Here is a 23401-nt window from a genome sequence, read left to right on the forward strand (position 1 = left end):
TCAGCTATTGGATGGATCACAGGGCTCCCAATGGAGAAGCTAGAGAAAGTACCCAAGGAGCTAAAGGGATCTGCAACCCTATAGGTGGAACAACATGATGAACTAACCAGCACCCCGGAGCTCTTGTCTCTAGCTGAATATGTATCGAAAGATGGCCTAGTGGGCCATCACTGGAAATAGAGGCCCATTGGACTTGCAAACTTTATAGGCCCCAAGATAGGGGAATGCCAGGGCCAAAAGAATGGGAATGGGTGGGTAGGGAAGTGAGGGGCGGTATGGGGGAATGTTGGGATAGCATTGGAAATGTAATTGAGGAAAATATGTAATAAAAAATATTAAAAATTAAAACACACACACACACACACAAAAGTGGGCCCATATTCCTTCTCCTATCTGTTGTTTTAGGCTATCTTCTTTCACAGTCTGTTTTTTTAAAATCTGTTCCATTCCTTCATGAAGTCCGAGTGTGCATCCTGATGTTTAGGAGTGTTTCTTGATGCTTCTTTGATGGAAATCGATGGGGAAGAAATGACAGGTGGCAAGCAAGAGAAGCAGCAATATGACTTTTGAGTAAGTCATCCTATCTCAGGCAGTCCTGACCAGCCAGGGACTAATGTCACAGGAAGCTGCTTCCAAGCCCACAACATCTCAATTAGCTGTTTCTCTTTTCCATTTTTTGTTGCAGGCATTAAACTCAAACAACGCTCACGGGATGGAACACAGCCAGAAATGGTGAGCAATTCCAGACTAGAAGAGGGGCAGAAGTCCCTGAATACCCCAAGTCACCACTTGTAAGTCATTAGAGGCAGCAGAGCAAGAGACACACCCTCAGTTATCCCAGTGCACCCTGTAGCAATGTCTTACTTATTGCTTCCCTGTGCTAGACCATGGCCCTTCAGGAACCACCTTCTGCCTTTTACCCAGTCTTCTCCATGCCCAGCCTATGAACTGAGCTATGTTGGGACCTCAACAACTTCTGCAGCCTCCATGTGTGTCCAACTCTGAACTGAGCTCCCATCTTATCATTTGGTCGTCAGGGGGCTCCTGACTGATGGTCTCCCTCCTCCCTCTATAATTGTTTCCAAACCCAAATGAATGGTTTCAGAGCACAAGTCTGGCTCCTCACTGTGGTATCAAACATCACAATGAGCAAAGGCAGTCAGGCACAAAGAAGTCAGAACATGCTGAGCACTGGGGGGTAAATATTTGATGAAATTTCAAGCAGATTTGGGTTGGATCATGGTATTACGGTTCAGTTTCTCATTAAAAAAATCCTTTATCTTTTGGAGACAGTGTGCTAAAATATTCATATGCAAATTGTGGGACTAAGAATTGCTTCCAAACTCAAGCCCAGTGGTGGACAGAGTGTTGATATAAATAAAACAGACGTTTCAATGACTTCATAAATGTTGAAGTGGATATGGAAATATAGAGGTTCACTTAGCTATTCTTTCAACTTTTGCATATTTTCCCATAATAGAACACGGTGAAGGCAGCCCATATTGCTCCACACTTCATACTAAATGAAAACTACAGTCCTTCAAAGACCTCCAGGGCTGAACACTAATTGTTCTCAGGTTCTCTTAGCTTCATTCCCCCTGCTAGACTCTTGATGGCTCTAAGAATGCCTTCCCTAGATATGCCAAGAAGCCCCTGTCCCAGGGCCCCAGCTAAGGCTGCTCATGTCCTTTCTACAGCTGTCAGCCTGGCCAGCTACCCCATTGCCTGAGAGCCTGCTCAAGCCCAGCATTCTCTTTGGGACCTTTCCACACCAACTGCTTAAGCACTAACAGCTGTGTCTGCATCCCTCTGCCTGCCAGAATATCAGCAGTAGGTACCCTCAGTAGACCACCACCATGGCGAGTCGATGATGAAGAAACTTTTGTTGAACTTATAGTAGAAGGAAAGGGAGGGAGATATAAGGCTAGGGTAGGACAAAAGGAAAAGACCAAAAGAACAAGAAAAAAATGTGGAAAGGGCAATGGAAGGGGCAAAGTCTCCAAGGCCATGACTTTGGAGTTTTAACTGATTCATGCCCAAACTAGAGATCAATCAGTACACATAAGTCATAGTAGCTCCCGTCTATGAACACTTCCTATGTTGTGCAGCCATCTTTAGCATCCCATTAACTACAGGGCTGCCACAGACAGTGTCTGCTCCCACATCACTCCCTGGAAGCATGGCAGCCTTCTCTAAGCTGGGCTTCCCTTCTCTTCAGAATATCTCATCATCTTTATCCACTTCCCAAGAGACCTGATATAACCTAGCATTAGGGGACTTTGAGCATCAGACTGGAGAGCATACATCTTTTGGGAAAATTATGAGACAGATAGCAGAATATCTATGCAATACCAACCCATATACTTGTTTCACAGCCTAGACTCCTTCTACTACAGGGGAGAAAGCAATATGGCGACCACTTCATCTGGCTGACTGGGGAAATTGAATCAGGCTATGGCTGAGTATCCTGAATGTGACTCTATTTGTTTCCCACCCATAGTATAGTGCCTTGGACATGTCTTTCAACATCTCCCCTAGACTTTACAATGTTTGAGATCTCACCAGTAGACGAGGACAGGTAGGGTCTGTTGAATGAAAGGGGTCACACACAATTTCAGGGTAGAAGCTGCGAAGTGTTGTGGACCCAGCTCTCTCATTCGATCCATGGCAGGCATATAAAACCATCCCCCAAAGGAGCTACATAATCTTCAAGCTAAACAGGGCATTAAAGTAGGAGGAACAATGCTCCATCAGATGCCAGGACCTCTGCCTCCCATGGGTCACTAACTCCATTACCTCTCGATGCAAACCTGAAGAGTAGAGAAGCTTACTGTGCCAGGAGCTGCCTGACTCACTATTGGATGTACTTAACCTGTGGAGAGCTCCTTGTGGGAACTAGAAGAGACAGCACACGCTTCAGAGTTCGAGTTCAGCAAAATGCACGTGCATTCTTCTACAGACTGAGGACACAAAGCTGAACCTAAGTCCTGGCCAAGTTTGCCATGAAGCATCCAACAGAGTATCTGGCTTGCATATGCTTCTTGAGCCCTCCTACCAGAGCCTCTTACATTATTCCAGGTGCGCAAACTTTTACATAGGACAGCTTCTAAATTAAAATAAACCTAACTGCATCAAATTGACTACTGTAAGACAAAATGTTCAATAATGATATAGATCTTCAAATTAAAGTTGGAACATGTTGGCAGATTGCAACCTTTGTCTCTATTTTCTCCAATACTTGTCTCCAAATTAAATTCCCTCATCATCTCCTGTGGGAAGCTCTGGCTCCTGCTTGCCTGGGTCAACTGCTGATCCCTGAATTATATATCCTCTTTGGCTTGTTGGCTTCTTTCTTTTAGAATTCTGATTTCTGAGAAGTGTGTGCCTCTATGTACTAGACACAGCCATTCAGATTCTTCTCCATGTTTCCAAGGCCCAGATCAACAAGGTAGATACTCAACCAGATGAATGAGCCAAGCCCAGTCTTTCAGTTTTCAATTTTCACTGCAAGTTCCTAAGGCTGAAGAAACTGGATGAAGAGATTTGAGTCCTCTGTTGGATGACATGCAATGGTGGCCATGCAATTGAGGCCAGCGTGGGTGAGTAGGGGCATCAGAAAGAGAGCATGGGTTACTTACTCGGAGACCTTGAGGCCCTGGGGGTCCATCTCTGCCTTCTGGGCCAATCAAACCCTTTGGAAAAAAAGGAAAAAGGAGAGAATGTTATGTGTGGACTTCCATGGCATTGCATGTGCTTTTCCCTCTCACTGTCATTGGATGGGAACACGTCACTGCCTCCAAATGGGAAATGATGGGGTCAGAAGAGAAGAAGCAATCCATGATCTGCCATCTACCCTAAAATATACAGACTGACTGCTATGGGCTTTTAAAACCCTAAAATATACAGACTGACTGCTATGGGCTTTTAAAACATGTTTAACCAGGAAGACATGTGCAGCGTCACACACTTTGAAGAAGAGCACAGGAGGAATGGCATGACTAATGTAGTAGTTTGCATAAAGCACACAGAGAAGAGTCACCTAAAGCAGTGTATAACTCTTAAATATCTCCACTCTTTCCATTATTGCTGCCTTGGAAGGAATTAGCTTGGGTTTTCTGACTCTTGGGAAACAAAAACCAAAGTATCAAAGTTAGTACAAACAGAGCCTGGAAAGATGGCACCATTGTTAAGAGCATTTGTTGCTCTTAAAAAAAATAAAGTTGGTGCAAATATAATTATCTATGAAAGGTGCATGTCGATTAGAGAAAGAATGTTGAGGGCTGTAAATTTTGTGTGACCATTGGGGTGGGAGTCAGTAGACATTGCCAAAGTCTGACCGTGTCTTCTATATAGTGGAGATGGTGTATTCATCTGCTAAGCAATTGAAAAGACCACATGAAGAGTGAACCCTCAGGCCTGAACACTCCATCATAATTGTTCAGAACATGTGAGACCCTAAACTCAAGCTCTGGCTCTGTCGCCACATCCTGCTGTTTTTCCAGTAAAGTCTTCCTTGAACTTCTTTCCTTATCTTAAATAATAAGCATCACACAGGCGTGGTCCCTATGGTTAATGGTTGCATGACTCTTAGGTGGCCAGTCTCCTATTTAGAGCCATGCTCTTTTCTTTCTCTATCACCGTGTAAGCAGTAAAGTGAATCCATCTGTGGCATAGGATGAACGGCAATGCACAAATTCTCCTTCCTCATAAGGAAGTGGTTTGTGCCATGCATTGGTAAGATTACCAGAATCTGTTTCATCCTAGGGAAGGCAGGGATGTCGCCAGCATTCAGATGCAGAGTATCATGTGCTGTTCCCAGAATATATTTTCCTCTCCCTGGGGTTGCTGAGGTTCACAAACTCAAAATTTTTCTATTCTCCACTGAAAAGTCATTAAAGCCAGTGTCTCCTGGGAGAATGTGGCTACTTTTTGCCCTTGTCCAGGCATGGATCTAAATTTAGCTGGGTAGAATCTTGCCCCAAGGTCAAACTCCCTTAATCTGTTATCTCCTAGAACACAGGATTTTGCTCCATTTCATTTCCTGGTATGCCTTTAATACTCGAACCATATATTTTGTAATTTTTCTTTCTAAGCTTGCTATGCTTGTAATGAATGATGACAAAGACAACTTTCAAATTAGAGATGAATCCATTGAGTACTAGAGTCACCAGGTACTGTTAGCAGAGGTACAAATCTACGTTTTGGAAAGATACCATAGGTTGTGTGATCAAGGACTTTGGCTTCTAATCATAAGTGCCTTCCATGGTCAGCCTGCTCTTTTTCCACTCCAGGCATGTCCCACTAGAATATTCACCTGAGTGTCCATTAGCAGGGACATCTCTCCACATGTACTCATTAAGTTCTCATCATGGATAAACCTTGTGGATTTCAATAAAGGAAAAAATATTGGTCCTGGCCTTAAGAAGTTTACTCCAAGCATAGCAATAAAATGACTCCTAGTAGCATATTTCTACACCAGTTGATCAGAGCACTTTTCAATCTTCATCAGAGAAGCTTCTTGCAGTAGCTGGGAATTAACACAGAGACCCACAACTGGAGAATACAGACTTTGTGAGCACTCAGTCCTAAAAGGGATTATCTTCATCAAATCCCTTCTTCCAAGACTTAAAGATCTTTGTGGAAGAGGAGGCAGGGAGATAATAAAAGTCAGAGATGGTAGAAGACTCAAAGGAAACAGTGCCTTCTAGACACAACAGAACTGATGCATACATGAACTCAGAGAGACTGTGGCAGCACAGAGAACACCTGCACAGGCTAAAACCAGATAAAATCCCAGCACTAAGAAAGGAGGTGGACACAGGCTACACCTCCAACTGAGAGCCTATATGCAATTGAAACCTTCTGGGAAATGCAAAATCAGATTTCTCCAATGCAGTGTGACTAGGTATATCAACCATAATCCAGTGTAGGCCCCATGCCCAGGAGTGCTCCTCAAACACAAAGAGATTTCATGGATTTGAGTGTGAGTGTGTGTGTATATGGAAACATAAACTCTAGTTCCGCAATTGGAAAATATTGAATTTCTATTCTTATCTGCTGGAGGGGGTGTGGTATTTGTTTATGCAGTTTGTTTGTTTGTTTGTTTGTGTGGTTTTTGTTTCATTTGGGTTTTTTGCCATTGATTTTTAAAAACATTTGTAGTTTGCTTGTCTTATTTGTTTGTTTGTTTGTTTGTTTGTTTGCTATTAAGAAGAAGAGGGAGAATAAAATTAGTTGAGCAGGAAGGATCTGGGAAGAGTTGCTGGAGAGAAAAGAAAATGATCAAAATATACAGATGAAAAAAAGGTAATAAAAATGAAGGAAGAAGGTAAAATATACAAGCATACACATATATACAGAGATAAATGTAACTTTTAAAATACATTGTATAAGAACAAAAAAATTTTAAAGAAATTTAGTTCTAGAATGGTGTTCCCTTTTAACAAAGCCTTTATCTGAGTGCTTCCTGAACTCTGATCAAAGTAATTTCCTTAGCAACACCTTGTACTGTACAAAGTCCTACTTTACAATGACATGAGTGTACAGCACAGGAGACCATCTTCAGTACCTAGGACAGTTCTCCCAAACAGCAGTCCTTACTCCAGGAAAGGAATTTAAAAAAGTTTCAAGGCTCTCCCCATTTTACACTGCATGATGAAGAGCACCTACGCTACACAGACACCCAGTTCGATTTTTTTGTTTTGCCTTTTAGTAGCTTTTCAACCCAGCCAACCACCACCATACCAATTCCTTCACCGTGGCAGATAAGAATAGAAATTCAATATTTTCCAATTGCGGAACTAGAGTTTATGTTTCCATATACACAGAACCTAATTCTCTCAAAGATTACAGGAGATAGCAATCGTCCCAAAAGTTTTGATGTTAAGCCTTTCTAATTACACTGCAATCAAACACCATCTAGGTTTCTTTTATTTTCTACCCATCACAGTGAACAGGGCCTAAATCTTAGCGTGAATCAATTCAGAGATGCAGTTGCTTCATTTCCCTCAATAAAATACAGTGATGTAAAAGAATTAGAATCATGTTGACTAGAAATGTAACTTTAAGCCCCAACCCTGAGAGAATTCACTATTTCAAATGACCCCTGTGGAGTTCACTGCATTTCTATTCATTATCCTTAGAATCTGAACATTCACCATAAATGATCACAGGAACCCATCATCTCCTCCTAGCAAATGGTTATTTTTCACATCATTAGATTCTTAACAGAGGCAGAAATTAATGGCTGTATGCTCAGAGTCTCCACACAGTCAAATCTAATTGGAGGGGTGGGGAAAGTATATATGCATGAAGTGGTTCGATTGACATTTAAGTGCCCGATCTGAACAGAAACTGACACACCAAGAGTTCCTGATAATGGCCTGTTTGTGACAAGGGGCTCTGAATGCAGGCTGCATGATATCTGTACTTGATTCTGTGCCAGCAGCAATGCCACCTGCCTATATATAGTTCATTGTCCCATGAAGAACGGTGATAACCACAGCACCTACCCAAGTGATAGCATAGCTTCTGAAATAATTCTGTATTCAGCAACAGATAGACTATACATTTCTGGACCTATAGATATTAGGCACAGCTGCTATTAGGGAGTAGTGACTTACAGGTGCTCCTGGAGGCCCAGGTAGGCCTTGGTGACCTCTTGGTCCGGGAGCTCCCTGAAAGACAAGCAAACAGACATTAGTCACTATATTCCTCTCTACATAATCAGGGACACCACTGCCATGGCCCTTCACTGACAAGAAGATACTTCCCAAACTCCCAGAAGGGACCAAAGGCATGCAGGCATTTGATTCTCAGGTGGAAATTAACTGGACATATCCCTGAGCCCAACCCCATAGCTGTGGCCTTTCTTCTGCTACAGCTTGAATCCCCAAGATGGGAAGATCCATTCTGCATACCTGCTCTCCCTTCAGGCCTTCCCTCTGCACCTGAGAGACAAACAGGATTAGCAAAACTATCATCAATTTCCTCAACAGTAATGAGCCACCCTCAGTCCCATTTCAGGTACCCACTCCCACATGCCACAATGTTGTGTTTCTGACTCTTTTTCAAATATGATCCAGTGTTTGGTGTTGAATGCTCTTTTTGTTAAAGGTTTTAACAACATACATTAAGAACAGATAATAGTGGGGTTTGGGGTGGCCTTTTCACGCATATATGTAGTACCCCCTGATTCCTCCCTCAGCAACCACTAATTGCCTACAGATCCTGTCATCAGATGAGCTCTTCTCTATGCTTAGAGGTCACTACACGTCCAATGACCCATTTCCGTGACCTTATGAGTGCATGGATCCCACCAAGAGTGACTCACCACAGAGCCTGGCACACCAGGGGGTCCTGCAGGCCCCACATCTCCCTGCAGAGAGACAGGAAGCACATCAACAGTTATTGTTGCCACATTCCTCTTTTGCCTTTTTCCTGGCTCTTGCTTATCCTGAGCACAAGAAGATCCTCTCCGTGCATCATCACACATATCAAGCAATATGCTTAGACATCCCCCTACTTTGCAGTATTCTTGAAGAGCACCTAAATCTTATCCCACCATCCAGCCCACAGGCTACTGGAAGGCATGAGGGGTTTTTTTTTGTTTTTGTTTTTGTTTTTCTCTTACCAATGTCCATCTCTAGCTGGCTGTTCTGTGAGATTTGTCCTAGCTACACACTGCTTAGGCACCAGATAGGACCATAATTCTACATGAAATGTATCTGTCCACTTTGGCAATATAAAACCCTGGACTCCATGACTCCAGTGCCCAACAGCTAAGACAAGGACAGTGCATTTAGATAACACCCCTAGCAGGAACACTTTCCACTTACCTACAGCCCTACTCAAGAAGCCCAAAGCATTACTGAGTAAGTGAGCCAATGAATGAATGAGGCACTGAATGAACAAAGATGAAAGCCTGCTAACTTTCAAAGCTAAGTAGGAATAACTAGTGACATTGGGCATGCTTGCCACTGTCTACCACGTTTGAGTGTATGGTAAACTGATGAGGCACATGCCCTATCTGCTCTCCCTCCAGACCTCCCTTTGAGTCCAAAACCAACTCAGGTTCTTCTCTGTCCAACCCCACCATATCCTATCTCTGCCTGAAAAAAATAACCATCACCAAGTACAGTTCTAGCTACCCCAGTTGCTCTTTGATGTATTTTTCACGGGCGTGCTTGTTGACATGTGTGTGCAGGGCACATGTGTTTGTATGCATGTGAGTGCCAGAGGTTAACATGGCAGGGGGTGGTCTTCCTCCATCAGGATTTACTGAGGCAGGATCTTTAGCTGAACACAGAGCTTACCAGTTTGGTTATGCTATGTCATCAGTCTGTCCTGGGGATTCTCCTGTCTCTGACTTTTCCACCTATCAGATGCCAGCGTTATAGGCAGGGCACCACACCAGTTTCTTTCTTTCTTTAAACAGAGTTACAGTGCTTTATCCACTGAGCATCTTGCCTGCCTTCCCAGTTATGTTTTTTCTATGTCAAAAGGCTTGCATAAAATACAACAGGAAACCTGCCACTTTAGAAGCAAGTTTTAAATTCACATTTAAAAAAATCTGAATCGCTAAACCCAGACACTATTGTGGATGCCAACAAGGGCTTGCTGTCAGGAGTCTAATATAGCTGTCTCCTGAGAGGCTCTGCCAGTGCATGACAAATACAGAAGTGGATGCTCGCAGCCATCCATTGGACTGAGCACAGTGTCTCCAATGAAGGAGCTAAAGAAAGGACCCAAGAAGCTAAAGGAGCTTGCAGCCCCATAGGAGCAACAACAAGAGAACACATGGTGGGACTCATGGCTCTAGCTGCATATGTAGCAGAGGATGGCCTAGTTGAGCATCAATGGGAGGAAAGGCCCTTGATTCTCTGAAGCCTGTATGCCCTAGTGTAGGAACAGGCCAGGGCTGGGAAGCAGGAGTGGGTGGGTTGATGAACAGTGGGGAGAAGAAAGGGGATAGGGTTTTTTTCGGAGGGAAAACCAGGAAAGGGGATAACATTTGAAATGTAAATAAAGAAAATATTCAATAAAAATTTCTGAAAGTACTTGAGTGACAGCTTCCCTTGCTGTGCATTCATTTTTGTCTCTCACCATAATAATTGAGTTCTGCCTGACAGGAACCTTTACTTTCTCTGAGTTACCACACAAGGGACACATGCACACACACACACACACACACACACACACACACACACACACACACAGCCTCTGCATGTCCACATCATGCATTTAAAGCATTCTATAATCTGGCCAGGCATCTTCATAACAAGTACATACATATTATATGTACTCAGGCTCTAGCTTAAAAATTGTTATATGCATTTCTCTATGAATATTTAACTTCCCTGGGCTGGTTCTATTCACTCTATACCTCCACAAGTTTTATTAATATTTTGATAACATACAATTGGCCAAAGCTTTCCATGGCTGAGATGAAACACTATGACAAATAACAACTTAAGAAGGCAATGATTTATCGCACTTACTCTTCATATCACAGTCCATTATCAAAAGGAAATCAAGGCAGGATCTGATGAAAAGGTCACAGTGGAGTGATGCTTACTGGCTCATTTCTTATGGCTCACACAGCCTGCTTATGACACCCAGGACCACCACTCAGAGGTGGGTACCACCCACAGTGAGCTGGTTCCTCTCATGCCAATCATGAAATGCCCCAGAGGCATATCCACAGGCCAATCAGATAGAGGCGTTTCTCAATAGCACTTCCCTCTTCCTGAATATCTCTAACTTGTATCAAGTTGACATAAAACTATAGTATACCGCATACCTATTGTGTAATTTTGTGTGACTGTGACTCACACATAGGGACAGGCAACATTATAGACAGCTGCATAATGAATCTCAGTGGCTCATTATGAGATGTCATAGCTTGTCATTAACATGACTAAACAAAAGTAATTGCAAATAACAGTCGTAAAATAAATCAATACATGTTTAATCACTTGCAGGTCATAATGAGATAAAAATCTCTTGGTATATTCAATTTTCATTGAGAAAGTAATATTCTAGTATTCATCCATAACAATTATGTAAATATAGCCAATAGTTATTGGCCATGTCACTCTCTGGGGATCTAATATAGATGAAGTCTTTCTCTGAGTTAACATTTTCTTCTATCTTAGAGATGAAGAAAGTGAAGCATAGAAATATAAATTGCTCAAAAAATTTAATAGTGAATATATTCAAATCTTTTCTAGAGTCATATTTTCAATTATATGAAGTTTTTTTTACTGATTGATTTAGCTGTTGAGAAAACTAACCCCTAGGATAACCCCCATATTCTAGTATTGGTACACAATGCAGAAATCTTCACATTACAGTGGACTCTAAGTGCCCAATTGTAAGTACAGAAGGAAACCACTGTGATTTCCACATTGAGATTCTAAGAAGGGTTGTGGCTTCTACTGGGTGGTTTGTCATTTCTCTTTACTCAAGCCATGGGCTCTGGGAAGCAACTTCCACTGTGAAAAACCACATAGCCCCAAAGCACCAAGGAACTGGGCCCACAAATGACTGACCCCATAAGAAACAGGGGATTAGATTTTACAGTCCTAGGGCACTCTTGAAATAACCACAGCCCACTTCAGGAGAGCTCCTGAGCTGGGACAACATGTGTCCCTAGATTGTTGCTCTGAAATACCATCTTGAAGGCTTTCTGATAAACTACAGAGATTTGAAGGAATTTGTTATATAGCAATGGCTGACAGACACTAGAGATGATCTAGTTCAGTTTTCAACACAAGCTAAGATGCTCTGACCTATATTACTGTGAATCTTATATGGTCATGTGGATTTAATAAAATCCATCTTGGGGTCTTAGGCATGATAATATTTTTTGGTCCCTGTCTTTTATCTGTAAAAAGAATGCCCCAATGGTTCCAATGGCTTTTTCAATGCCTGTGAAACAGCAAAAGTCTATAAAATCTTAGATTTGCTCTCTCATAATGAGATGAGAGGCTCCAGACCATGTGAGCCTGGCTGATTTGTAATTATCTCTAGGAATGCCCAAGTAATGTGATGACCTGTGACACAGACTGTTCACCTTTGTATTTGTCATGAGAAGTAATAACTCACCATTTCCCCAAATATGAGAGGACAAACTAAGTCTTCAAATGTAATAGAAAGACTCAGAATACAAGCAACACACACACAAACAAAGAGGGGGGGGTTGCACAACAATCATCATTCTTTGATCTTACTGAACAAGTAACGTATTTTAGGATTTTATATCCCTGAAGGAGCATATTAAAATCCTAATACTGGAATAATACCACAATGCAAATCTCAATTGTAAAATAAGCCATCAGGGGAGAAAAGCTAACTCAGCGAGAAATGAAGTCAAGGTGAGCAAGAGGGAAACATAACATTCTCCAGTGCTGTCCCTCTGTGGAGGCTTTTGCCCCTAATTTCTACTGATTGACTCACAGCACACCACAAGTGCATCTGCAAAGGATTCAAGGAAATGCCTTCTTTTACTTTAACTGTCCCCAGGAAACCTGTCTGTGTCGAGGTGACTATCATCTGCCTCCTGCTAGAGTCAATCTGAGAAGCGGAGATGCAAGGGTTGCTCTGATCCAACCACCCCCAGCTTCCCTATCCACCTCTGTATGGGCCAATGTCTCGTTTCTTCAAAATTCTTCTAGGCTCTGGTAAGAAGATCCTCAATGGTCCTCATCATCCTTCCTGCTGTGAAACCAAACCCACACCCACTCCCTTCTGCACTCTGACTAGAATGCTTGGCGTTCATCTTCATTGCCACTTCACATCCTGGAAAGAGCCTTACTTGCAGCCTTTTTGGTTAAGGTGCAAAATTCTAAGCTGCACCACATTTATTAAACTAAGCCCTGCTGAAGGCACACCAATGTGAAGGGATGTGGTGACTAGAGATTTCAGAAATGTCACAAAACATTTGTAAGACTGTTAGGAAGAGAGAAACAAATGAAGGAAAGAGTACAAAGAAGTACAGGGATGTTTTTACGTTTATTGTTTTTACTTATTCATAACATTCCTGAGTCCAAACAGCATTTTAAATAGCCAAAGATTTTAGTATATCTGGATATCATGTGGTTTTTCCATTTGGGGTTTGGTTTTTTTTTTTTTTTTTTTGGTTTTTCGAGACAGGGTTTCTCTGTATAGCCCTGGATGTCCTGGAACTCACTTTGTAGACCAGGCTGGCCTCGAACTCAGAAATCCGCCTGCCTCTGCCTCCCAAGTGCTGGGATTAAAGGCGTGCGCCACCACCGCCTGGCTGGGGTTTGTTTTTAATGAGCATTTATTATTGAGGTTGGAAAACAATTCACATGCAAACATGATTTGGGAGTTCCTGATGCCCAGTGAGCTTCTGTGTGCACCCTCTTCCCAGAGCTCAGTGTGCCCCTCCCCCAGGGTCTGCCTGCCTACCTTCTCTCCCTGCAGTCCTGCCACACCAGGAGGCCCAGGTCTTCCCTGGAAGAAAGAAAGCAAAGGTGAATGATGGCAGGTCCTAGGGATGCAGAAGTGGGGATGGGGCCTTCAGGAAGTGGAGCTCGAACAGCTGGGTTCTCCTCAGGAGCCCATGTTTCCTTTCTTACTAAGAAATTCTTCCTCTGGAAATCTGAATCCAGCATCGCCACGTTGCCATTTCTAGAATCATGCTGGTTTTGCAACTGGACAATACAATTGAGAAAGCACACAAGGTCACATTTTGCATAAAGATGGAAGTGTCAGAGAGAGGACCTCACATAGGCGGAATCACGGAGAACTCAGATTTGCCTTGGGCCAGAGGTCAGAAGGGCAGAGGGCAGAGGGCAGAGTCTGATGGAATCCTTTGAAAATGCTGGTCCCACGTAGTCTCCAAATCCAAGAAGAGTCTGCCTACACTTAGGCCAGGACTAGAAAATTACCATGGGGAAACTGATGACCAAAGAAGTAGCGTATGAGATGTCAAAGGCATGGAGATACTGTCCTTTGTGTCCTTACATGACGGTTCCTTCTGACAGAAAGAGTAAGCATACATGGCAGTTATAAGGGAAAGGACTTGCTCTTTATGCTCCTGTGTAACACTCCTCAGGAAATGAAAGGGACTTGCAGGAGAGCTGGAGAAACTGTGGGCACCCACCAGGGGATGGAATGCAAGGAGAGTTGACTGTAATCCACAGCAATGTGACCATCTGTGCCCAGCACTTGCACTTCCTACTGTTTAGTGGAAGCCCAATGAAGCCACCAGTCTGCAGTTTCCAGTTTAGACTTCCAGAGCCTAAGCCATAGATGCACTTTCTCATGAACAATCCTTGGGTCCATGACAGGATTTCTTCATGGATTTCATAGTTCCATTTCCTTTGCCCATATCAATACATCCTACTGTATACAGCCCCAACTCCATCATCTGTGTCAAATAGCCTGCTATGCTCAACTCATTCTACATGCTGAGCACTAGGGCTGCTTCTAATTGTTTCTCCCAGAGATGTGTGGCAGGCACTACCCCTGCACATTCACCCCAAGGGATTGCACTATGACCACATATCATATTACCCAAGGTACAATGGATGCAAAGCGGTGGGATTGTTGGAATCCCCGTGGTGCTGGAGTTCACAGAATCAACACAGTTGAGGTCCTTGGCCTTGCATTACTGCTGCTTCCATTGAGCAGGAAAGAAGCTGGGGTTTGTAGGGAGGTTCACTGATTCCTGTGACTCATCAGCCCCAGCACCCACTTACCTGCTCTCCAGTCTCTCCAGGCTTCCCAGGGAATCCATCCAGGCCTCGCTCCCCCTGACAAGGAAGGAAAATGAAGAATGAACAAACAGTGGCCAGGGAACAGTGACTCCCTGTGGTCACAGAAAGGAAGGGCAGCCTTAGGCCCTGAATGACTGACAAAGCATGCTCAGACCCCCCTCTCCATCAGGAGCCTCCACATAGAGGAGAGCAGAGCACGTCACAGGACAGCTCTAGAACAGATGTCACTGGGGTCAAATTATAAGTATATGTTTCCCTCTGTGACCCAGGGATGGCATACTCTTCTCATCACAAGAATCTTTATGTGAGTAAAAGAAAGAGAGGCATGGTGTTTGTGGCAAAGTTGACAAAATGATATAAAAATACTATATCTTTATCCACTCACCCAGCAAGTAGGAGCATCCACCAGGCTCTCAGCCCAGGAATAGACCTAAGAACTGACCTCTAGCCAATAGCGAGCTAGCATCCAGCCATGTATCTAATCCCTATTCCATCTGCTTACATTCATATGCAGCTGATTTGAATCTCTTACTCCGTGTAGTATCTTGGACAAGCATCCTCCTTATAGTTTGTGGGAATACTAACCCCTCCCCTAAGACACCGATAAATCAGTGAGATGTGCCATCCTTCTCTCTGGTGCACGCTAGCTTCCTTTAGCTGGAGTCCATGGAAGTCTGTGTGTTTCATATGAGTAGCCTGCTGTCTAGGATCCTCACCTGGAGTCACCACCCAGAAGGGATGTGAGGGCTCAGATGAAAGAACAGAGTAGACACTCCAGTAGGGCTATTAGTGCTAATATTAGGCACCTCTTGGGGTTGCTCAGCTGGCATGGTTTCCTTCTTTCCCATATCTACCTGCTTTTCTTTCTGCTGGCTGCCCAAATCCCTTAGGGCTCAGCTTCAACTCGCTTCCTTGACCTCTCTAGCTAATTAGATATCCTATTCTGCTCCAGGGTGCATTCATTATCCTCTGCCTCATCTCCCCTATTTTGATTCGCATTCATTATTCTAGCTACAGCTGGCCAATTCTCTGTTCTGTCCTTCAGGCCTCGAACTTTATGGTACAGCTCCAGGTGATACTGAGTCACAAAAACACAGGGAAAATTACTCTGGACTCTTTGGTTTCCCTATGACCTTATTTTCTGAATTGCTGTTGTTTCTTTGTTTTGTCTTCTCTTTTGTTTTGTTTCCCTAACATGGTCACCTCTTTCCTTCCCGAAGTTGTCTTTGAACATGTTGAGAGAAGATTCCTGTCAGTCACTGAGGAGCTCGGGTACCTCTGTGACTCCAGAGCAAGCAGGGCTTTCCCCAGGAGAAGACTGGCCTACTCCTATTCCCTCTGAGGACTGTAGGCTAACTGGGGGGATGGTCCTCTCCCTGGGGACAAACACTGATGCTTCTCACTTGTGTAATAGGAGACACAGCAGAACTGCCCAACAGAGCTTCCCAAGTGCTACACCCCAGTTAATCACCTGCAGCTACCCAAATGCCCTCTTCCCCAAACAGTCCTCCCCAAATGGCTTGAACTGTAGGGTTGTGCCAGGAAGCTAGCTCTCTTACCTCATGACTTTTAATTTCCTTTCACCTGCACCCAGGCAAATAAAACCATCTCAGGTGTTTTCTATCGTTCAGCTTTCAAGCTTTATGTGGTAATTCTTATAGAAAGCCCCTTTATCATAGGGAGCTCTGGCCATGGAGAAAAATGATGTCTGCATGTTCCTCTCTGCTCAAAGGTTCCGAATCTGTTATTATGCCTTATTCCCTTCCTATCCCTTGTAATGCTGGCAGACTTGAGCACAGACAAATGAGAAAGCCAAGACTCAGAATTTAGAAGCTATTTGATCAAGCTGAGTATGTGGGAGTGGAAGCAATTCTGGGCATCCTGACCCTAAATCCTCTGCCTGTTTCTACTACCCCAAGGCCTAGGTAGAGGTTTTGCTCATGGCTTCCCTTTTGATGTCTGGGCTGGATGAATTATAAGACTATTAGTGTCCATGGGCCTCATTCCTCCTCCATAGCTAGGATTATGCCTGTATTCAAAGTCACAAGGATAGAACCACGTGATAGAAATACTAAGAAAGCAGAAACTCCTGAATTCCAGTGCAGAATGCTCTCCCTGGTAAATGTCACCTGGCACATGGGCCCTCCCTTGAGCTCACAGCAAAGGTGGGTCCAATAACCAGGTAGCAATCTATAAGTTCTGCCTCAAAGCAAAAGGCTCTCCCAAGTCCTCCATTAGTTGTGTCTTCATATCTGAAGACCAACTTGAGTACTCCAAGTCCAGAACCCAGAGTTCTCCCAGATATAGCTCAAACAGGACAGAGCAAAGATGGAGCAGACCTGCTGGACACATGGACCTTGTCATCTAAGTAGTCTGCAGTCTAAGTAGGCAGCAAGTAGGAATGCAGACAGAGGAGCATCCACCAGAGATGAGCAGAAATGCTGAGAGATGCAGATGAGAAAAGCAGAGAGTAACTGACAGGAAAGCCAGGCACTGAGGAAGAAAGCAAGTCAAGGACAAGAAAGAAATGGGTGGGAAGGGATACAGAGACACTGGGGCATGGAGAAAGGGACAACAGCAAAAGAGCTTAGGAGAGGGTCAGAGACAAAGAGGAAGAGGAAGACTGAGGACTGAGCCAAAGAAACCTAGACATACAGAACACACACAGATGAGAGCCAAGAGACAAAACATAGGGTGAAAGAAATACAGGCAAAGAGACAGATGGACAATGGAGAGAGATGGACAAAGGGGGAAGAAAGAGGCCCCAAGCACAGAGCAGAGAGACTGAGACAGAAAGCTAGGCTACATACAGGAAAGAATGGGAGGGAGGGAGGGAGGGAGGGAGGGAGGGAGGGAGGAGAAGGTGGGGGAGAGACATGAGAGACAGACTGATCAGACAAACAGGAATAGCAAGGGACTGAGACGATAACAAGTAGAGAAAGAGAGAAACATGCAGAAAAGAAGGAGGAGACAGGAGAAGACGGAGAGAAAGAGAAAGGAGTGTGACAGAGATAGAGAGACAGTGACAAAGAGCCAGAGGAGAGCCAGAGAGCCAGAACACAGAACCATGTCTGAAGTTGAGATGCTGAGGGAATGCCAGCTGGGATGCCAGCTGAGCTAAGGCAGAAGGCAGTGAGGTAGTCCGAGGCCACATACCACCAAAGGCTTTCTACTCCATCCCTGGCTGTGCACTGGTTTCAGCACTGTAACCAAGAATGGGTATCCCTGGGAAAGACTAAGGAACTCAGCTTCTGGGTGAACTGGATGTAGTGAGCTTCACAAGTCAGACCCAGGCCCTGCTTCCCACTCTCAAAATACTCACATCAAGTACTGAGTCTCTCTGTGACTCTGTTTCCCCACCCACAAATGGAAAGCAAGCAATTTCTCTGGTTCTGTGAAAATTAGTGGTTTTAATATCATGATCGGAACCTTGACTGGCTGGCAGAATGAATATACTAAATGTCAGTTAAGCAACATGCAGATGCACTACATGGAATGAGGGAGCACAGTTGTCTCCATCTCTCGGCTCACTTCTCTCCTTATGTTGAGAAAATAAAACATGGAAATGAAATAATGCAGTTGCATTATAAAAACACTAACTGGTATACCCAACCTGCTCTCAAGGACCACATACAGCAAAGGATAGGTGTTAGTTCAGTCCAGCACTAAATTGCAAACTTATTTAAAATGTATGAGAGTCTCAATAGGTATATATATATATATACATATATATATATATATATATAACATCATTATTCTTGAGCCTAGACTTTGTAGACAAAAATACAATGGTATAATACAAATAGGAGCATGCCTGTGTGGTCTCTGCTTCCCATATCCTTAATTCAGTAGGGAATCTGTATTTCAATCTGCTGAAATGAGAAGCAGCCCACTTAAGCATGACGTAAATATACAATGAGCCACTCTGTGTAGTGAAGGAAAACCCAGCCTCAGAAACCATATGGAGCAAGCTGGTTAGCTGGCTTCCTAGAGACGATGTGAGCTTCCCAGTCATAATCCAGTCTGCAAAGTCTATGGATCCTGAAGGAGTCCACTGGCTGCCATTCCCCACACCTGACAGCAGAGGGGACAATCATCTTATTCATAGGGGAATGGACTTAGCCACTCCCATCCTGGCTGACTCAGCTTAATAAACCATCATATGTGTAGTCAGCAGAGCTTGAGATCTGGGAAGTTAAAACCTCATTTAAGATCTCAGGTTCACGGATACATATACCACAGCCCAGATCATCTGACTCCAAAGCTGGGACATGACTCATTTCACCAGGCCTACCTCACCTGGAGCCATCCTGCAAGAGTGGAACACCGGCAGCATCTCGGAAGCCCAGTTTCTGCAGCCACACACAAGTGTCTGGCCAAGGACATTAGTGGGCTTGCTCCCCTCTGCACCTTGGTAGATATCTTACAGATTGCTAACATTCCCATACCCAGTAGCCTGAACAATCCACATCTCTGTCCCTTTACTACAGGGACCTCCTTGCACCACAGGGACTTCAGTTGTCTCCTGGGATACCTGAGGAAGGTCTATCTCCCAATTACAGAGAACACATTCTTAGAGATGTCAATTACCAATGACAGAGGGAGCTGGGTTCACAACCAATGCATGCTGGAATGAGGCCCACCAGATGGAAGGACCTGTCTCTCATGGAAACTTCCTTCCTGCTCATATAAGAAATCAGAATGGTTCTTGAGAGCATATGCTATTTTAAGCATACATCAAACATAAGAACTGGAAAGGGGCCTAATTCAACATGTTCAAAGTTAGCAAAAAGGATATTCAGAGAAGAATCCAGCTAGTTCCAAGCCACTCTGCATGGCAACCAGGATGGCAGAAGCCACGGTATCCTGATTTTCAGTTTATTGTGATTCTATACAAAATGGTCTCAGACAATTCCTCCAGAAAACTCCTACAGCTGGTGAACATGTTCAGCAAAATGACAGGTATAAAAATCTCACACACACACACAAAATCAATCAGTAGCCTTCAGGTTGGAGAGGTAACTCAGCACTTAAGAGCACTGGCTACTCTTGCAAGAAGACCCAAGTTGTCTTTGCAGGACCCACAAGGTAGTTCACAATGGTTGGTAACTACAGTTCCAAGGATTGGGCTTCTTTTCTGGATTCTACAGGCACTGGACATCCACATGGTGCACTACATACCTGCAAGCAGGCACTCATAAAATAAAAATGAATAAACTTTTTTTAAAAGACATAGGCAAGGACATGGGTGAGTGAAATGAGCTAAGTACCTATGAGGAAGTCAACAGGATTACGCCAGCATCTAGGCTGTAGATATAGCAGGATGGGGAGGTTGAAAAGTAACTTTCACTACATTCCAAGTGTACTGAAATAAAACTATAATACCTAATGAAAACATGCCATGCAGGACTGAAGAAACATGCACTGTGAGAAGAGAGAATGGGATGCAGCCTACCAGAGCGTCAGGATCCGCATGAAGGAAGGAAGGAAGGAAGACCTAGCTCTAAAAAGCCCTTGTCCATGTCTTAAAAAGGTGAAGGGTCAGGGAGGAGGACTGAGAGCTATGTGAGGATGGAGCTTTGCAGCTCTTGACTTCCAGAGGAACTCTGAATAGACTTGGCATTGCCCAGATCGAAGGAGCAAATGAGAGCTAAGAAATTATATACCTTTCCATGTAAGCTGTGAGTCCCAGGCACCAACTAGGACTTTTGAGTTCTAATCAAGGGATCTTGGGTCTGGAAATGTTGACTTCTCCCTGGGCAGGAAGTCTGAAGGTCATAGCACCAAGTGTCTAGCCTTCTGTGCAATTTCTTTTCAGGACATGAGATGAGCTAGCACAAGTGCTCCTGTCATGTACATGTGCACATATAAACACAGACACATACGTGTGTGTGTGTGTGTGTGTATGTGTGTGTACACACATACCCACACATATACATGTGCATGCACTGAGTGAAGAGGTCCTGTCATCCTTCTCTCTCTCTTTTCCATGGAAGTGGTACTAGAGATTATAAATACCTTTTCTCCTGGAGGCCCCCTTTCACCTCGTTCTCCTTGAAGACCCTGGGGGAATAAAGAGCAGTGACATGCCTGCATGTGGCTCATCTCTTTAGACAAAGGACACCCTGACACCTGTATGGTATCTAGCCCTGATGTGGGGGCTGGGGCTTCTCTAGACTCCACCTTCCCTCCAAGAGTGGATGACTGGGTAAAAAATGGTTTATACCAAGTATCTGACACTCCCAGGTTCTAGCCAGCTTCATTGGGGGAAAGGGACCCCAGGAATGTACATTTAAACTTGATCCCCTGGTGACTCATGAGTACCATAACATTTAAGAATTTCTACTCTAAGAGAAACTAAGTTTCCCTTAGCATCCAATCAGCAAGTGCTTACTGCATAGGTTGAGGTGAAAGACTGGCTGGAGAGCCAGCTCCTGACACCTGCAAAGAGGGGCAGAGCCACCTCACAGACAAGTGTCTTTACTTACTGGAGCTCCAACTGGCCCAGCTGATCCTGGTAGTCCAGGAGGTCCCTGGGGCCCCTAGAGAAGAGAGTCCACAAAGAAGGATAGGGTAGAAAAACAAAGAGATAAGAGCGGCTCAGTCTTTGCGAAGTATATGGTTCTACCCAGGCTACATGTGCTACCCACACCGCCCATACCAGGGGCTCCCAGTCCATGCTTTCTGACCTCTGCCTCATCACCCATGTCTGGTCCTTCCACCTGATAACAGGTGAAGCCACACTCACAGCCAGACATGTTGAACTTCAAGGGAAGGCTAAGAGCTCTGCCTCCAAAGCTATTGTGAACCTACATGCCACCATCCCACCTCCACTTGCCCCAAGTCCCTCAGCCTTCTTGTGATCTCAGACTAGTGGCTTCAGAATCTGGGCCACTGACTGCCATGCCTGATATTTTTCAAGTTGCCACATGGTTTGTGCAGCCTGGGGAAGTCCTAGAAACAGGCTCAGAATTCTGAGCACAGTCTGGCTGACTAGAAACTTCCAGTCAAAGGACAGCACATTTGCACATATCTATTAGAAATCTGCTAGAATAAAAAAAAAGGCATTTCTTCTGTCAAAGCTATCTCAACTTTCATAAACTACCCAACAGCAAAAAAAAAAAAAGACCCAAACAGAAATTCATATCATGCCACATAGAGAGACAGACAGAAAGATGATACACAGAGAGAGTGAGAGACAGAGACAGAGAGACAGGGACAGAGAGAAAGGCACACACACACAGACATACACACCACATATGCACACACACTCACCTCACAACACAGAGAGATAAACCACACACAAACACACACACAGTCACACACCAACAGGCTTTAGTGCTTCAATGATATGAGTTGAAAATAAAGAAAATGAGGAAGGATGCCTGGGCCATACATTGCAATGGCATCCTGGCTACCAGGCACCAATAGAAGAGGATGACCCCTCAAGTCTCTATTGCTATAGAGAATAATAATTTTTCAACTGTATGCCCCACTACTGTAAGGATATAGGAGGAATTATATATGTGTAGATGTCTGCCCATATGTATGAAGATGCATGAGAAGTAGGCAGAAACGCATCCAAGCATCTCACCAATGCCTAAAGCAACTGCTTTTGCACCCCCAAGAACTTCCTATTCCCTGAGAATATAAGCAGCTCCCAGAAATACTTACCCTCATGCCCACTTCTCCAGGCAGCCCTGGCTCTCCTAGCTCTCCTGGCTCTCCCTGCACAAAAACAACACATGGTCATAGACAGTCCAATGCATACCAAAATGGCTGCAAGATGCCTAGGTGTCCACTCCCCATAGCTCAGAAGTCATCAGAAGTGAGATGACTACCAGAGATGAATTGCTGAGTGGTGACAATGGACTTACTCTCATGCCTTTACTGCCGTCTCTTCCAGGAGGCCCAGGTGGACCCAGGGATCCCTAGAAAAAGAAAAAGAGAATACCAATTGCAGTGGTGTAGTAAAGAAAGCATCATCCATAGGGAAGGGGCTGGACCAGGAAAACAGATTCTCTTTACCATGAGTGTTCCTATAGCCTCAAGTACACTTTGTTGACAGCAGTTCTCCATGATGTCATCTTTGCCTATAGCACCTTCTCATAAGCATATGAAGAGACAGCAGTGATACAGAGCACACAGGGAGATGGGGAACAGCTTCTGGGATCCTCAGGAAGAAACCTGAGTACCATCCACAATGCACAAAGGCGCTTGCTGGTAAACAATAGCTATGGCCAAAGCCACTGTGGCCTTTTTTCTTTCACTATGGGCTCAGAGGAGTTCAAGGGTTAGTAACTCATGTGGAACAAAAAGAGGGCACTAAAGCAAGTCTTTGGTCAGCAACTTTTATATCTATCCAGGATTTGGGGAAAGGAAAGAGTTTTATTGATCTCTAGGCTCATGTGTCATCCTTATGTGAGCACAATGAGGTGCATGGCTAACTAGGAAAGTTTCCCAGGAGGAAGGATTGCTCTGAATGAACAGTGTGTCTGTGACCCAGTTTCTAGGACATGGGTCTCTATTGGGCCTTTTGGGTCAGACGGTCATAATCAGCTTCCCTGGGGGAGTTCCACCATGGCAAGGGATCTTTCCTTAGTTTCCATTTACACCTCAGCAACGTGGGGGAGAAAAACACCTTATTTGGTTCT

General features: G+C 44.1%; 1 protein-coding gene across 2 annotated transcripts in view; it reads right to left on the reverse strand.

Annotated features, from left to right (window-relative positions):
- The window catches only part of Col22a1 (collagen type XXII alpha 1 chain), a 237024-nt gene that overhangs the window by 131667 nt on the left and 81956 nt on the right, over window positions 1-23401 (reverse strand). For both annotated transcript variants that reach the window (XM_021183654.1, XM_029469967.1), the window contains exons 13-22: window positions 22625-22678; window positions 22422-22475; window positions 21236-21289; window positions 20766-20810; window positions 14730-14783; window positions 13435-13479; window positions 8333-8377; window positions 7920-7949; window positions 7623-7676; window positions 3639-3692 (exon numbers count right to left, since the gene is read on the reverse strand). In XM_021183654.1, coding sequence (XP_021039313.1) covers window positions 3639-3692; window positions 7623-7676; window positions 7920-7949; window positions 8333-8377; window positions 13435-13479; window positions 14730-14783; window positions 20766-20810; window positions 21236-21289; window positions 22422-22475; window positions 22625-22678 — 489 coding nt within the window. The remainder of the gene's footprint in view (window positions 1-3638; window positions 3693-7622; window positions 7677-7919; window positions 7950-8332; window positions 8378-13434; window positions 13480-14729; window positions 14784-20765; window positions 20811-21235; window positions 21290-22421; window positions 22476-22624; window positions 22679-23401) is intronic.

The sequence above is a fragment of the Mus caroli genome, chromosome 15, assembly GCF_900094665.2.
Source record: "Mus caroli chromosome 15, CAROLI_EIJ_v1.1, whole genome shotgun sequence".
In the NCBI taxonomy this organism is placed as follows: Eukaryota; Metazoa; Chordata; class Mammalia; order Rodentia; family Muridae; genus Mus; species Mus caroli.